Below are 16,740 nucleotides of genomic sequence, written 5' to 3'. Positions count from 1 at the left end.
TCTAATTGCAGTTTCAACTTCTCCCAGAAACAATCAGTCTGGAAGTTTGTGGTCAAGCACCAGTAATCTGTCCCATAGGCCCTCACCATCCCCCATAGAAAGAAGAGGCTCTGGGTACAATAAAAACCCTCACCACTTCCTTTCCTACAACAGAACACAGCTTGGCCTAAAAACAATCTTTTCTTTTGTTGATAGCTCTTTTGCCCTATCCATCTTCCTATAAAAACTTTCCACTTTGTACACCTCTCAGCACGCTTCTAGTTGCTAGATGGGAAGCTGCCCAGACTGATGAATTGCTTTAAAAAGCCAATTAGACCTTCAGATTTACTCATTTTAATTTTAACACCCTCCATGAAATTTTGCAATTTGCTAAATGAAGGTGCTGAGGAAGGTTGTGACCTTGTTTATTTCAGCCTTTTCTAGAAACTGCCCTCCAACTCCCAAACCCAAAGCAGTACCTCTGTTCCCATCCCCATATGGCCCATTCACCACAAAAGGCAAACAAAAGCAAAACCCCTGTCAACTCTCAAGCCTTTCCAGAGGGGTCCTGGACAGTGTGGCTAGTGTTACCCCATCCTCCAGGATGGGCAATGTGTGTACTCTTGGCATATGAATTTTGCTCAAAGATTTGGGAAAATATTTTTATATTAAAGAAAACTAGGTTAAATTGTGGAGTAGAACACCAAATTCATTTTATTTTTTTTTAAAATGATGCATTTCCAGACTTTCTTGCAGGCAAGGGGGCCTCCCTGTTTCAGAGCCCCATGTGGGTCTCCCCTGGAGTTCAAGAACACTATTGTAGAAACGTTTGAGCATTGCTGGCCCTGAGCCCGGCCTGGCTTTGGGCCTCTCCCCTGGCTTGGGCTGCAGCTCCCCAGGGGTATCACGTTCCTGTTAATATTTCCTCACGTTTCTAAACTCACAGCTTGTTAGCGCAGGCGAACCTGAGAGCTATTGCCAGTTTCCAGCTTGCTAGTTTCATAAGAGGAAATTGAAGAATCAGCAATTTAAAGGACTTCAGATTTTGGGAAACCTAGGGGGCGTCCAGGTTTCCCAGGCCAGGGACCCTTCCAGAATTAGCTGCCTCCATCCTTTAATCCTACAGGAATTTTGGACCTCAGTGTACGCGCAAAGGACTTCACCTCCACCCACCCATACATCTCGGGTCCATCCGTCACCCTATAGTTCGGTCCTTCGCAGCCCTGCCTCTTCACTGCATTATCTGGCGCCATGGGAGCGCTTAGAAAAGTTTGGTGAATTAATGACTCAGGGTTCTCAAAAAAATGCATCATAGCTCAAGGCTGGTGGAGGAGCGATGGTTGGATGGGAGGAGGGGGTACGATTCCCCCTGCGGCCCAGAGAGAGGGTCTGGGGTCAGTGTTGGAGGACTGGAACCGGCCTGATCCAGGGCGCAGAAGCACGAACTCAGGTTGGCAAGGGCAGCCTTTTCTTTCTGCCCTAGATACTGGGGCGGGGACGCACGCAGCCCAGCAGTCTGGCTGGTGCAATCTCCCGCTCGACTTGCACTGATCCAAAAAAAAAAAAGGCTTGAAACAGTAAACCGGAGGGGGGAGCAACGGCTTCCGGCCTCGCTAGTGAGAGCGACCAATGGGGATGTGAACACTACTGATACGACCAATCAGGGCAGGGCCAGCTACGGCCCGGGCCAATCGGGGGCGCCGAAGGGAGGCAGGGGGTCGGTGCCCAGCTGCAGACTCGCGCACTCCACGCGTTCCGTTCTTTACCGCTGACTCTCCTCGCGCGCCGCAGCACCATGAACGCTCCGAGGCAGGTGGTCAATTTCGGGCCCGGGCCAGCCAAATTGCCGCACTCGGTAAGTCCCAGCGACTGCGCGCGGAAAGTGCAGTCCGGCGTGAGCACGTGCAAGTGGTTGTACATCTCTTGCGGTTGCTGAGCATCCTGCACCGGAGGCTGTGCATCTCCGCGCCGGGCGCTGGGGTCCCCACTCTCGCTCCGAGTCCACCAACCGCTCTGCACCAGCGTGCACCAAATTCAGGATCTCGTAGGTAGACTTCTGGAAAAATGCATTTGGGGAAGAAGCTCGGGAGGCATGCCTGAGCAGCTGCTCAGAGGCGTGCACGACAGGCCCGCCGGGGCGTTGCGGGCACGCCGTTGTAGAACACCTTGGAGACTCCTGCAGACTTTCTCAGGCCCGGGTGTGGGCGCGGCGAAGAGAAACCTCTCGTTCTGCGTTGGGTGCGCGGGGCAGTGCAGAGAGCCAAGCAGAATTGAGTGGATGCACGCATGAATGGACACTGTGTGAATGAATGGCGAACGGGGATAGCGTTAACCTGGGGCGATTGCAAACTGGAGGCCCGCGCGTGGTTCCGGTAAACAGTGTTCGGGTTGGCCCGCACTTGGTAACATTGCTTTTCAAAAATGTAAATTTGAAAGTCGTCTAATCCCTCGTTGTCGTCCCCAGAACCTATCCTTCCCAAAACTCCGTTTCTCCGCTCTGTTTTGAGCGTAGATTATTTATTTTTTTAACCGGTTGTCCCCCAAAGGCATTAGAGTATTTATACTCTGGTAGGCCTTAGGCTCTTAGCCCACTTCGCTTCACTTTGTTCTGGAGCAAATGAATGATTGAATTCTCCCCGGTGCCACAACCAGACCTTCAAGTGCAAGTGGCACTCTCCCTGCCTTCCCAACCCCCAGGCAGGTTCCAAGCCCTTGGCTCCTCCAGCCCCAACCCGTAGCAGCTGTGAAGGCAAAGCCTCTGATGTGCCTTGAACGCGCTGACAGGCTGTCGCTGCTGCTGTGAGATTTTCATTTTTCTAAACAGGATGACTCTGATAATATGTTGTAGCAACTTGGGGCACCGCCAAGTACTTTTACAATTACCTTTTGTTGAACAGGGTAGAAATCTCCCTGGGACAGAGCCTCCTCTGTATTGTAAGAACAGAGAATCTTACAATTTTAGAAGGGGAAGGACATCTTTTCTAGGGGCAGCTCTCACAGCGGAGAGAACAGGGCTTTTCTTGGCTATTGCAGTCCATTTTAGTCCAGATTCTCTGCTGGAGCAGGGGAAATGTTTTCAGCTCTCCTCACCATTTTCCCCAATGTATCTTTTGGATTCAGAGTATTGTTCCCTGTGTAATTTATACATTTATAATAATGGCAGTTGTCATCAGTAATATAGTTATTTATTATTTATTTTCTGGGGAGGATTTTTAGCCTCAGATGCACCCTCTAACCTGGGGGGGGGGGAGGTGTTGCTTTGTATGTAACTTGATTTAATTTAATTAAAAGGATTAGAGAAGTTTTTCAAACTTTGAATGTAATCACAATGGAAAATATATGTATATTTTACAAAATGACCAAGTACATACATGTAATTCTAACTAAAACAAAAGCCTTATGAAATAGCCCAATTAACTACGACATACACAATTTGTATTTTATTCTGCTCTAGTCCATTGAATTTCATTTAAAAAATTCATTGTGACCCACAAAAACATTTTGCAGTTTGAAAAAAATAAACTTCACTGGATTAAGGGAGCTGTGCTTTATGGCTGGAGTCTTAAAACTAATGATTTTGGATGCAAACTTACAGACATCTTCAAAGAATACCATCTAGAAGAGAAATACACTTAAAAGTTCAAAGACACTTCTATCACAGATGGGTGTTTCTGTTTACTAAAGGGAGGGATTCATTAAAGTTTATTTGATCAGCCATTGCTTATAAGCACCCAGGAATTTGCAAAACAGTGACAAATTCTTGAACCCCCTTTTTGGTAGAATCTATTTTTTGTCTAATTCTGTATTCAAATATTATTTTTTCAGACAAGTTGCAATCCGGTTTAGATGGTTTTATGATGTCCTCCTTAGCCTGTATCTGTTAAGGAAACCATCTCTGATGGTGAGATGCTTCTGTAGATGTCTTACCTCACTTACTTTGTGCACAGTTTTTGAGCTTTTCTTTCCCTCTTTTTACTTAGTGACCTTTCTCACATATGCAGAAGTAGAGAGGGAACAACAAGAGGCCATTCACTGGACCATCTCTGAGATTTAACCACTATGGACATTTTTCCAATCTTGTTTCAGCAACTCCAGCCCCCACTCCCCACCCTCGCGCATACACACACACACACACACACACACACACACACACAAACGCGCGGGCCCCTCTCCCTTTCTCCCCTCCTACTCCAGGATTATGTTAAAGCCAGTCCAGATAGATATCAGTCCTTTCACTCACACACATTAGCTAGGATCTCTGATGAGGGTTTGATATCTTTAAAAAATTCGGGGGGGGGGGTGGATTGGAAGGGAGATTGGAGTGATTGAACAAAAAAGAAAAAATCATAGACAGGGACAACAGTGTGGTGATTGCCAGGGGGAGGGGCATGGGGAGATAAATGGTGATGGAGACTTGACCTAGGGGGGTGAACACAGACTACAGTGTACACATGATGTGTTGTAGAATTGTGCACCTGAAACCCATATTGTTTTGTTAAGGAGTGTCACACCAGTAAATTCAATATAAAGGGAGATAATAGGTATTTTTCCTTTCAGTTTGTAGTTATTTTCATTTTACTTGCCTTTGGGAAACAAACAATGGGTCTGGTCTCCCTAGCTAGGAGCTGCGGCGCCAAGGCAGAGATTTAGAAGGCATTTAGCTGTGGCTCCCTCACTGCCCCCCTCTTCATTTCCTGACACTGGGATTGGTTGGCACTAAGCTGGGTCCTGCTGGCCCTTTTGTTCCTATGAAATAGAATGTAGTTGTAAAGCCAATAGCCACAGCCACCGTCACAGCCGCCTGGCCCGTGCAGGTTCGCATTGGATCCGGACAGACAGTAATGAAATAATGGAGCCAAGAACTGGTGGGCCATTATCTTTATCCTAGCTTGTACTTGGTGGGCGAGAAATACACACAGTGGGAAAACACTTCCCTTTCCATTCAGGGCTCCTAAAGCCACTGATTTATCCAAGTTTCCTAGAATCAGAGGTTCCTACCTCACCAGCCTTATTCACCTCTGTTCGCCATCTCTTTCTCTCTGCACAAACTGGCTTCTCCTTCAGCACTCCGCCATCTTGGCTGCCTCTCCTCTCCTCCACATGGCCTTTTTCTGTTCTCCTCCAGCATGGGCTCCTCTGCCCCATTTTATAGTGTAGAAATCAAAACCTTTAATCCAATATACAAACAAGGAAGTCTCAGATACAAAGTCACTTATCTGAGGCATAATGGGATTCCTCATGAGCGAGCACCACCCCACATCATGCAACAGTTAAAGGTGTGGGGAAAAGCTTAATCTTAAAACTAAGCCTTAGGGCCTGACCTGTGGTGGCGTAGTGGATAAAGCATCAACCTGGAAATGCTGAAGTCGCTGGTTCAAAACCATGGGCTTGCCTGGTCAAGGCATATATGGGAGTTGATGCTTCCAGCTCCTCCCCCCTGTCTCTCTCTGTCTCTCCCTCTCTCCTCTCTAAAATGAATAAATAAAATAAAATAAAAATGAAAAAAAAATTCATTTAAAAAGAAAAAAATAACCCAAAAAACTAAGCCTTAGGCCTGTGATGGTGAACCTTTTTGTAAAAACCGTCCACTTTTGCAGTGCTGGTCAACCTGGTCCCTCCCGCCCACTAGTGAGCATTCCATTTTTCATGGTGGGCCAATCCAGACGCCATTTGATTGCTCTGCTATCACCCACCATGAAAGCTGGAACCCCCAGTAGTGGGCTGGAGGGACCAGGTTGACCAGCACTGCAAAAGGGGGTGGTTTTTATAAAAAGGTTTGCCATCACAGCCTTAGGCTATGACGACCCTGCCTGCGAACAGCCTGTCCCCCACACCCAATGCAAACTATAAGTGAACAAACATATACATATTTACAAACTTATTTGACCAACAGTAGTTATGGGACTGCAGGGATCCAACAAGACGTGTGGAGGAGAGGGCCGGTGCCTACAGCTAAGTCCCCCTCTGGAGCCTCAGGTGAGAGTTCTCTTAGGCAAATTAGGGATAAGGAAATCACCCTCATGGCTCAGTTGTTGGAACCAAAGATCGGTACATCAGTTGTTGTAAAGTAGCGTATCTTAATTCTGCGGGTTACATAGAAACACCAAGGCAGGATACAGAAGAATTTTTAGGAGGAGATTTATTAATAAGCTGGCTGCATATGACTTATATGGAGTATAGCTAACCCAAATCGTGTGCCCCCAAAATAGCCCTGCCGCTAGTTATATAGACTTGACCACATACAGGTTGGGGGAAAAGCAGGGGGAACATGGCACAATAATCAATCATTAACATGCTTACAACATTGGTCTATAGGATCTATAAAAACATTCCTACATATTAAAACTTACAAGGTAACACAATAGTGATGTTGTTTACATATCAAAGACATTCATAAATTTTTTAGTGTCTACCTTCCATTCCTTTGTCTAGACTAGAGGTATATGTTATTCTCAGGTCTCCAGGAAGGGAGGAAGAGTTAAAATCAGTGTGGGATATGCAAACATTGTCTCTTATTGAAAGGGAAAGGAAGTTCTTCAGATAACCTTTATTCTTTCAGAGAACTATAGTTAAACTAAATGACCCAGTTGTCTATGTAAGCCAGGAAGCTCCCACATCCTTCTCCCTCCATTCTCTATTTTTATTTTATTTATTTTTTTGTATTTTTCTGAAGCTGGAAACCGGGAGAGACAGTCAGACAGACTCCCGCATGCGCCTGACCGGGATCCACCCCGCACGCCCACCAGGGGGCGAAGCTCTGCCCACCAGGGGGCGATGCTCTGCCCCTCCTGGGGCATCGCTCTGTCGTGACCAGAGCCACTTCAGCGCCTGGGACAGATGCCAAGGAGCCATCCCCAGCGCCCGGGCCATCTCTGCTCCAATGGAGTCTTGGCTGCGGGAGGGGAAGAGAGAGACAGAGAGAAAGAAGAGGGGGAGGGGTGGAGAAGCAGATGGGCGCTTCTCCTGTGTGCCCTGGCCGGGAATCGAATCCGTGACTTCTGCACGCCAGGCTGATGCTCTACCACTGAGCAAACCGGCCAGGGCCTCCCTCCATTCTCTAAAGAAAGGAGGGGGCAAGAAGCTGGACTTTTACTCTTCAAAATGGTGTTGCCAATACTAACTTTTACAGTTCTTTGGCACCTTATCACAAGTCGCTCCTGGCAGAGTCTTCACAGCAGTTGATTCCTGATTCATACCCCCTCCCCCACCAGTGGCGCACCTTAGACCAAAAGTATGGAATAATCAAGGTATCGGTTTAATTTGGGGCCTAGTTGATTTTTTGTTGTTGTTTCCTGAACCCAGAACTTTATGCATTTTGTACTTTTGCTTTAAGATAATAGGAAATGAGATTGTGGAAGGGACATATTCTAGTTTTTCCCAAAGGTTTCATCTTGACAGTTAAAGAGTTGTTGTCAGAAAAATTGTATACTTGGTCATTTTCTTTTAAATCCAAGTTACTTTTTTTTTTTTTTTAAATCTCCTTTAATGCGTGACTTTGGAAAACCTGTATCCTAGTACCAATCACATTTGGTAATTTCATATTCAACTTTTGTGAAAATTGCATCTTCTGGGCTCTGTGGGAGGAAGGGGGTTGGCTGTGGGGGGGCCGGGGCTTCCGTATCTGCTGAGCCCCATGGTAGACCCTGTCCCTTACCCCCCCCCCAAGTTTGTATGTCCAGAGGGAGAGCTGTGTAAAGAATATGCAGATCACTTATTTTCTTTATTTCTTTTTCTAGGTATTGTTAGAGATACAAAAAGAAATACTAGACTACAAAGGCATTGGGATTAGTGTTCTTGGTAAGTTTTACTTTTGGATTCTGTGTATGTTCAGGTTTCAAAAGGAACTAATCTAAAAGCATTAAACCTGCAGTTTCTATAGGGTCTTTCTATAGGCCTTTGTTGATGTATTTTTGTTTTTATTATTTTACTTTTTAAGAATGATTTTATTTATTGATTTAAGTGGGGGGAGGAGAGAAAGAGAGGAAGCGAGAAGCATTCGTAGGTGCCTTGACTGGGCAAGCCTGGGGTTCAGTCCGGTGACCTCAGCATTCCAGGTCGAGCTCTACCCACTGGGCCACCACAGTTAAGGCTGTAAATGTATTTTTAAATTTTAATAACTTCAGTTGCATATTTGATGGAAACAATTTTGAAATCAACATAAATATAAATGCTGGTGAGATTTTTCTCCATCTCAGCATTCCTGGCTGCTTTTGCTATTCATAGGATCTGAGATTAGAAGGTTCTTACTGTACCTTTGCATCCCAATGTATTGAAAGTTTATAATATCACTTTATGTTCATTTAGTTTCTACTACACTTAAACATGAACTTATTAAAAGTTTAAAAGTACATAAGCTTTGCCCTGGCCAGTTGGTTCAGTGGTAGAGTGTCCGTCTGGTGTGTAGATGTCCTGGGTTCGATTCCCAGTCAGTGCACACAGGAGAAGCGCCCATCAGCCTCTCTTCTCTTCCCCGTCTCACTTCTCTCTCTCTCTCTCTCTCTCTTTCTCCTTCTCTCCCTCTTGTCCCCTGCTGCAGCCATGGCTTGATTGGGGTGAGTTGGCCCTGGGCGCTGAGGATGGCCCCATGGCCTCCACCTCAAGCGCTAAGGAGAGCTTGGTTGATGAGCAATGGAGCAACATCCCCAGATGGGCAGAGCATTGTGCCCTAGTGGGCTTGTTGGGTGGGGCACAGTTGGGAGCCCTCCTCTTATGGAATAAATAAATTAAAAAAAAAAAAAAAAGTATATAAGCATTTTATGAAGATCTGGCCTGTTAATAATTTCATTAAATTTTCTTTATATTATTGAGGAAGAGGACCTTTGACTTCTAAACTTTTGTATTTAATTTTCTTCCTCCCTCCCTTCTTCCCTGCTTTCCCTTCCTCCCTCCCTCCCTTCTTCCCTGCCTTCCCTTCCTCCCTCCCTCCCTTCTTCCCTGCCTTCCCTTCTTCCCTCCCTCCCTTCTTCCCTGCCTTCCCTTCCTCCCTCCCTCCCTTCTTCCCTGCCTTCCCTTCTTCCCTCCCTCCCTTCTTCCCTGCCTTCCCTTCCTCCCTCCCTCCCTTGTTCCCTGCCTTCCCTTCTTCCCTCCCTCCCTTCTTCCCTGCCTTCCCTTCCTCCCTCCCTCCCTTCTTCCCTGCCTTCCCTTCCTCTCTCCCTCCCTCCCTCCCTTCTTCCCTGCCTTCCCTTTTTCCCTCCCTCCCTTCTTCCCTGCCTTCCCTTCCTCTCTCCCTCCCTCCCTCCCTTCTTTTCTCCCTCCCAAGAAGGGAGAGAGATGAGAAGCGTCAACTTGTAGTTACATCACTTTAGTTTGTTGATCCTCGTATGTGCCTTGACCAGTGTAGGGGGGGCTTAAGCCATGGCAGTGACCCTTTGCTCAAGCCAGCTACCTTAGGCTCAAGCCAGTGACCTTGGGCTTCAAGCCAGCAACCTTTGGGCTCACGCCAGCAACCTGGGGATCATGTTTGGTGATGCCATGCTTAAGCTGGTGAGCCCATGCTCAAGCCAGCGACCTCAGGGTTTTGAACCTGGGACCTTAGCGTCACCACCACCAGTCAGGCTCTTTTTAAAATTTTATTTTTGTAATTTTTTTGTAGTTCTAAAGACTGCATAGTATTAAGAGACTATAGGGTTGACTCTGTTCAATATAGTTTCTGTGGGTTTGGGATATGTAAGACTTAGGTGTCTGGGAGGTGAGATGACAGTGTAGAATTTTGTACTGTTATCCCAAAGGGCCACATAGATTTCTCATGTTTGTGAGAAAAGGTGAGAACTCACAGAGATCAAAATTTTGCCACTTGAAAAATCATTCTGCTGTGATTTAAGGCTCCGCTGCTTCCGATTTGAAAGTCAGTTTGGATTTTCTCCTGAATGCAGAGCCTTAGCCCACAATTTTGAAAGCAAAATAGTTGACAATTCTGTTTATTCTTTTACTTGCAAGTTTTGTTGTTCTTCCTGAAGCTACTCGTGTTTGTTGGTTTTGAACTGGAACTTACGGTGTTGATCTTTCCTTCCGCAGAAATGAGCCACAGATCATCAGATTTCTCTAAGATTCTTAACAACACAGAGAATCTTGTGCGGGAATTGCTGTAAGTTTATAATTTCAAAGACCAAGCTGTGTTACTTTTGTTTGGTAATATATATACTGGGGCATCTGTTATATTATTTTCTATACTTTGCTGTTTAGAATATTCTGTAAGTAAAAATAGTCTTATTAAGGTTCTCCCACATTCACTAAGTTAGTACATAATGCTTTTTACTTGCTCTCCATCCTGGTATTTGTATTTTTATTTTATGCAGTATATCCAAAGATTTGAAGTTGTTATATCTAGGACAGATTTTTTTGGCACTGTAGAAGTTCAGCTGGCCTAAAAGGGATTTAAATGACAAAGAAATGGTCATCTTTGTCGGCATTATTAACTACAATGGTGTTCACTGGTTTGGGAAGTGGGTTTCCTCCTACCTGTCAGAGTTACGTGGTTGGGGAGAAGTACTAAAAAAATTCAGCCTGACCAGGCAGTGGCACAGTGGATAGAGCATCACACTGGGATGCAGAGGGCCCAGGTTCGAAACCCCGAGGTCACTGGCTTGAACATGGGCTCATCCATCTTGAGCGCAGGGTCGTTGGCTTGAGCGTGGGATCATAGACATGACCCCAAGGTTGCTGGCTTGAGCCCAAAGGTCGCTGGCTCAAACAAGGGGTCACTTGCTCTGCTGTAGCCCCCTGGTCAAAGCACATATGAGAAAACAATCAATGAACAGCTAAGGAGCCACAACAAAGAATTGATGCTTCTCATCTCTCTCACACACATAAAAAAATTTAAACTTTGGGCCCCACCCAGACTTGCTATCAGAATCTTTGTAGAAACTTAATTTTTAATAGACTCTTTGGGTTATTTTAACAATTTTGAACTGCAGGAACTAGGAACTGCTGCTTTGAGGACCTCTCCTAGGTGATATTAATATACACTGCTTTTTTTACCCAGAGGAAATCTCATTCTTCAATGCATTGCAACTTAAAGGACAGGTTTTATAATAATCACATAAACGAATATGGTAACCTTGGAAATACTTTTTTCTATTCACAAAATTAGTGCACGTTCAGGATAGAAAGCTTAGAAAAACAAACACAAGTTAAAATGAGATTATCTATAACTCCATTCATCAGGGGGCAATCTTTATTAACGTTTTAGGGCCCATCCTTTCATCCTTTCATTAACAAAATTGAAATTGTACTGACTGTCTCATTACTCTTCTTTCAAATTGCCTGGATAAGTGCTTCGGATGGACGGCCTTGGTTCCATCTTTGTGAGGAGCCGTAGGAGCCTATTGCAATGTGAGTGTTCGTAGCCAATGATCATCTGTTTGGCTTTGAACACCAGGTCCGCCTGCCGGGTCACATGCCATGTTCACAGAGCAATCCTATCGTCCTTGGAGGGAGGGTTTGGAACCCTGGCCCTATGTGGCCTCTGCCTCACATGGCTGTGAGCGTCTTCAGACTGGACTCCCAGTTCAATTCACGGGCCCATCCCCTTGTCTCCTAACCATGTTCTTGTCTGGTACCCTGTACCTTGGCCTCTGTCCAGTGTCCTTCCCTCCAATTTTTGGCCTTGTTTACTGCCCTGCATCTGAGTAGCACAACCCTGGAGCCCTGCCTGTGTGCTTTGCCACCCTGCTGAGCGCGGATATAGGCCGGCTCAGAACCAGGCATTTGCACATCACCTATTTCCCAGGACTCTCTCACGTTCCCTGCCCTTTGGTACTTACGCCTCTGCTGGAGCTCTGTCCCCCGCTCTCTGCCTTCTGTCTGCCTGCTCCTAAGCTCCGACCTTTCACAAATGCGTGGGTCTGGGTTCTACAGCCTAGTCTTTCTGGAGCTGGTCTTATCCTACTTAATTTTCCATGTTGGAGTAAAAAAATTTCACTCTTAATCTTTGTGTGTATTGGGTGCCTGATTATGTGATTAGGCCTAAAACACGATTAAGGGTCCCTCTCCAGTGCCACCCTGGGTCATAGCAGGGGCAGCACATCCTTTTAGGACTTGGTTGCAGTGGAGGGAAAGAAGCCCAGCTCCTGGCTTAACCGAAAGAAGGGATTACTGGCACGTGCTTGCTCTCTCTCCTGAGCACGCCTGCGCCTCCCCCGGTCCTCTATTTAAAGGTGTGTTACCTGTGTCTGTCTCTCTCCTAAGCTCCGAGGGCTCTTCCTTTGCCCCTTTAACTTGTTTCCTGAGCCCACACAGCCCAGCTGGCTCACTTCTACCTCTGTAACTTTCGAAATAAACTTTTGCTTATATTTGGGGGGTGGGAGGAGGGGAAGAAATGTATTACCTTGTGTGATGGACATGCCCACGAGTGATTTGGGAGCTCAGATGATGGCAGGAAGGTCTTCTCCATCTCCTGGCCCTGCTTTTTTATGCGGCAGTTTTATCAGATGGTCACCATTGAGGGCAGAGTTAGTTCCTACAAGTTCTTTCTTTCCCTTAATAGAAACAGCTCTTCTTTCCCAAAAATTTGATCAAAGGTCATGGAACCAAACCCCGTTGGCCAGCCTGGGTCACATGCTCGTCCCTAGAGCTGGGGTTGGTCACCCTGGAACTGTGTGGACTGAGAGTGGCAGCGGGATGATTCCATAAAGGAGCAGCAGGGTATGACTAGCTTCTGTCTAGTGGACATAGATTTCCACCACAGGGCCGATAAGTAGCTGTCCACGAAGTGAATGGATACGTGAGTGGATTGGGGAAGGTGAGGTGGTAATGGGACTCCCCCATATTTCTTGGTTTACATCCCCCCTGAGGTGAAGTGCTGGCAGAGCTTTGCTCATTCTCCGGCTTTGACCCTCTGAGTCTCTAGTTACTGCCTCTTGTGCTTCTGCCCAGAGCTGTTCCAGACAACTACAAGGTGATTTTTATGCAAGGAGGTGGGTCTGGCCAGTTCAGTGCTGTCCCCTTAAACCTGATTGGACTGAATGCAGGAAGGTGTGCCGACTATGTGGTGACAGGAGCTTGGTCAGCTAAAGCTGCAGAGGAAGCCAAGAAGTTTGGGACTGTGAACATCGTCCACCCTCAGCTTGGGAGTTACACAAGTAAGTGCTGGCAGCGGAGGCGGACGGGGTAATGTTGACTGGCGGGTGGTCCCTCCTCAGATGTCCGGTCACCCCTGCTCAGGATAGTCTGCAGTTGTTTTTATTTTTTTGTTCTTCCTTGTCAGTAGTTGGCTTGATACCATTTCGATTGGGTGGCTGTATTAGTTAGGACCACTAAGTGGCTGCTGCAGAAAGAGCATTCATAAGCGCAATTCGCTGAGAGCCCAGGGTCTGGTTTGGCTTTAGATGTGGCTAAGTCCAGGGCCTCAACACTATTCCCAGGTCCTGGTGTTTCTCACTGTCTCCTCCGCGGTAGCTCTGCAGTCAGGAAAGCTGTCCCCTCAGTTTTAGAAATGGCTGCAGGCTCTCTGACCTTATATTCTCCCAAGTTTTGGTGCCTGTGCTCAAGTATTCCAGTAACAGTCTCAGGTCCCACGTGTCCCATTCCAAATCAGGCATGTGACGGCACATGAGTCACATTCTACTTTGGGGCTCACATGGGCTGAGAGGGAGGTAGGCTGGAGCCCCAAGAGGAAACTATTGGACCATCCATGGACACAGGATGACAAGAAAAACCCCCAAATAATTACTCCATCATTTCTGTAGACTCAACTGTCAGCAAGGTGAGATTGATCATCCCTCTAAGACAGGTGTGGTGTTTATAATGTGAAATGGACAAGGTGCTTTTACTCTTGAATGCTTTGGAATTGGTCTCGCTGCTGCGGGAGGGATGTGATTCCTGGTTGACTCCATCAGCATAAGGAAAGAGGGGAATAAAAGTGTGGTGTCTCCAACTTGTCTTCTGTGATAGAAATTCCGGACCCAAGCACCTGGACCCTGAGCCCGGAGGCCTCCTATGTGTATTACTGTGCCAACGAGACCGTGCATGGCGTCGAGTTTGACTTTATCCCTGACGTCAAGGGAGCAGTGCTGGTTTGCGACATGTCCTCAAACTTCCTATCCAAGCCAGTGGACGTTTCCAAGGTAGAGTATCAAAGAGGGGACCCCAGTGTCTTGGTTTCTGACAAAAAAAAGGTGAGGGAGCCTGGGACCCGCAGAGGCCCTGAAGCCAGGGTAGCTTTTGGTGCACTAGCCAATAGTTGTTTGTTTATAATGGGATTGTCAGATGTTTAAGTCTTGACATTCCCAGCCCTGTGTTCATGATGACCTCACAGGCTCACACTCGAGTCCTTAGGGAAATATCTGCCAAGGACTTTTTGAGAGTAGCTCCTTGAAAATTTTTAGGTCAACACGTTGGGGGTGGCGTGCTGTCTTCAAGGGAAGATGCAGATTATAAAAGCTGGGGGGGGGGCTGTGAAGGAGCCCCACCTCGCCTTGCACCTGCCTCACCTCCAAGGACGCGCGAGATCGCGGTCTTTCCGTGGCACACCAAGGTGGGCGGTGGGAGTACTGTACCCAGGTGCCCGCAACAAGAATTGAAAACTAACCGACTAAATAGTGATCTGCCTTTTAAAAACAATTGTGGTAAAATATACTTAACATAAAATTTGTCATTTTAACCATTTTTGAAGTGCAGTTCAGGGACATTAAGCACATTCACACTCTGTGGTGTAGTCAGTCCCACCATCCATCTTCAGAGCTTCTCATCTTCCCAGACTGAAGCTCAGTGCCCATTGAACACTGCCCAGGCCTCCCTCCCCTGGCTCCTCATGACCACCATTTGTGCTTTCTGTCTCTGGGAATATGACCACGCAGGTTACCACGTCTGAGTGGTATTCTGCAGTACCTGTGCTTTCGTATCTGGCTCACTTCACTTAGCAGACTGTCCCTGAGGTTCGTCCATATGGCAGCATATGTCAGAACTACATTCCTCTTTAAGGCTGCGTAGCATTCCATCACATGGAGAGTTTGGGCCTAGCCTGGTAGGCATCATCAGTCGCCGTGCACGTGTACTGGCAGTTCTGAACACTGTCAGCTGTAAAAGAGTCCTCCTGCAGGGCCAGGCGGCCTTCTTTCTCACTTGGGACACCACTTGACTTTCCTTAGGTTTTCACAGGGAGATGTGGGGAGAGGGTTCTATTTTCTAAAGTCTCTTCTCTCTCAGGTAGCTTATCCTTATTCTTTAGCACTCTTCCGATTGTCCCTTTATACAAATACAAATGGATTAAACATTCTAGCTTGTTTGGTTACTGAGGACAGTTAGCCTCCCTGTTTTAAGGACTAGCCTGGGTATAGATGGAAAGATGCAGAGTGAATATGAGTGTGTGTATGAGGTCTTTACAGTGATGGGCTTGGGCTAGCCCCTTCCGGGGAGAAGGGCCAGGCAGACGCCAACCTGCGGGCCTCTGAACTCGCGAGAGTCCCAGGTTCCTTTAGTGAATACACTGAACCGGAATAGAACAGTCACTTTCTCAGAAAAATCGTGCTTTGGAAAGAGGTTGGGAAGTTAAGCTACATTTAAGAGAAATGACCAGGTACGTCTGTGTTTTCTTCGCTTTCAGTTTGGGGTGATTTTTGCCGGTGCGCAGAAGAACGTTGGCTCTGCGGGGGTCACGGTGGTGATCGTTCGTGATGACCTGCTGGGGTTCGCCCTCAGAGAGTGCCCCTCGGTCCTGGAGTACAAAGTGCAGGCCGGAAACAACTCCTTGTACAACACACCTCCCTGCTTCAGGTAACTCAGGTGTGCTGCTTGTGGGCCGGTTGAGGGCTCTCCTTCCCGTCAAAGTAGAGGTAACTTTAAAGGAGAGTGTGTTTCCACGAACCAGTGGTCTGGCCTAGAGACCCTACCGGGACTCTGTCTGGCTCCTGTGTCCCTTGTCACCCTCTGTGCACTGTTTGATCTCTCCTAGCTTTTTTTGGGGGGGAGGGTGTTTTTGTTTGATTTCAGTAGCCTTGGTGGTTCACCATTAACCCCGAAGCTCTCTGCAGGTGGAGTGCTGTGGCTGCCTCTCGAGCAGACAGTGCAGACGAGAAGGACTCAGACCCTGGGTCTCCCCTGTTTTCTTCTCTTTCCCTGCTGGGCCTGCGCAAAGGAAGCTCAATGCTCGGCTGCAAACGTACTGGCTTGGCACAAACGGCTTCCTGGATTTTACCCAATTTGCAGGGCTCCTGTTAGCTGCCCTGCAGGCTTCTTAGCCTTCCCACGATCTTTTAATTCATTTGGGCAAACCTGTGTGGCACCCAGGTTTTAACAATTGCCTGAGAGATCTTACTGCTGACTAGCTGTGTGAAGGGGTCTGTGCAGCAGGTCCCGTCAGAAGTGATACTCGTACCCTCCGCACTGGGTTGTGGTGAGGATGGAATGAGTTGATATGTGTATTTAATGCTCTCAGTGAGGGCCTGGCACTGGTGTTTTTCATTTGTCAGATGTTAGCTGCTGCAGTTACTGTTTCCATCACTATTAGTTCTCAGAGCCTCAGCAGGGGAGGGAAGAGCCAGAGTCGATGGGCTTAGTTCCAGGGCACCTATGACGTAATATAGTAATACTTGTGTAAATGACTCTTTCATCTCCTAAGCAGTTTTGGAGGCAGGAACTCTTATTATTATTCTCGTTTTGCGGAAGAGCCAGAGTCGATGGGCTTAGTTCCAGGGCACCTATGATGTAATATAGTAATACTTTGTGTAAATGACTCTTTCATCTCCTAAGCAGTTTAGGAGGCAGGAACTCTTATTATTATTCTCGTTTTGCAAGTGAAGAAGCCGAGGCCATGCTTTTAGGAAG

General features: G+C 47.0%; 1 protein-coding gene across 1 annotated transcript in view; it reads left to right on the top strand.

Moving 5' to 3' along the window:
- Positions 1-1,694: 1,694 nt before the first annotated feature.
- PSAT1 (phosphoserine aminotransferase 1) overlaps positions 1,695-16,740 on the top strand; it is a 28,801-nt gene continuing 13,755 nt past the window's right edge. Inside the window, exons 1-6 of the mRNA XM_066367945.1 lie at positions 1,695-1,834; positions 7,716-7,776; positions 9,994-10,063; positions 12,853-13,058; positions 13,870-14,042; positions 15,521-15,690. Coding sequence (XP_066224042.1) covers positions 1,775-1,834; positions 7,716-7,776; positions 9,994-10,063; positions 12,853-13,058; positions 13,870-14,042; positions 15,521-15,690 — 740 coding nt within the window. The 5' untranslated portion in view covers positions 1,695-1,774. The remainder of the gene's footprint in view (positions 1,835-7,715; positions 7,777-9,993; positions 10,064-12,852; positions 13,059-13,869; positions 14,043-15,520; positions 15,691-16,740) is intronic.

This window comes from Saccopteryx leptura, chromosome 2 (assembly GCF_036850995.1).
Source record: "Saccopteryx leptura isolate mSacLep1 chromosome 2, mSacLep1_pri_phased_curated, whole genome shotgun sequence".
Lineage (NCBI taxonomy): Eukaryota > Metazoa > Chordata > Mammalia > Chiroptera > Emballonuridae > Saccopteryx > Saccopteryx leptura.
The sequence above is the reverse complement of the archived record's forward strand: the minus strand, read 5'-3'. Positions and strand labels throughout refer to the sequence as shown.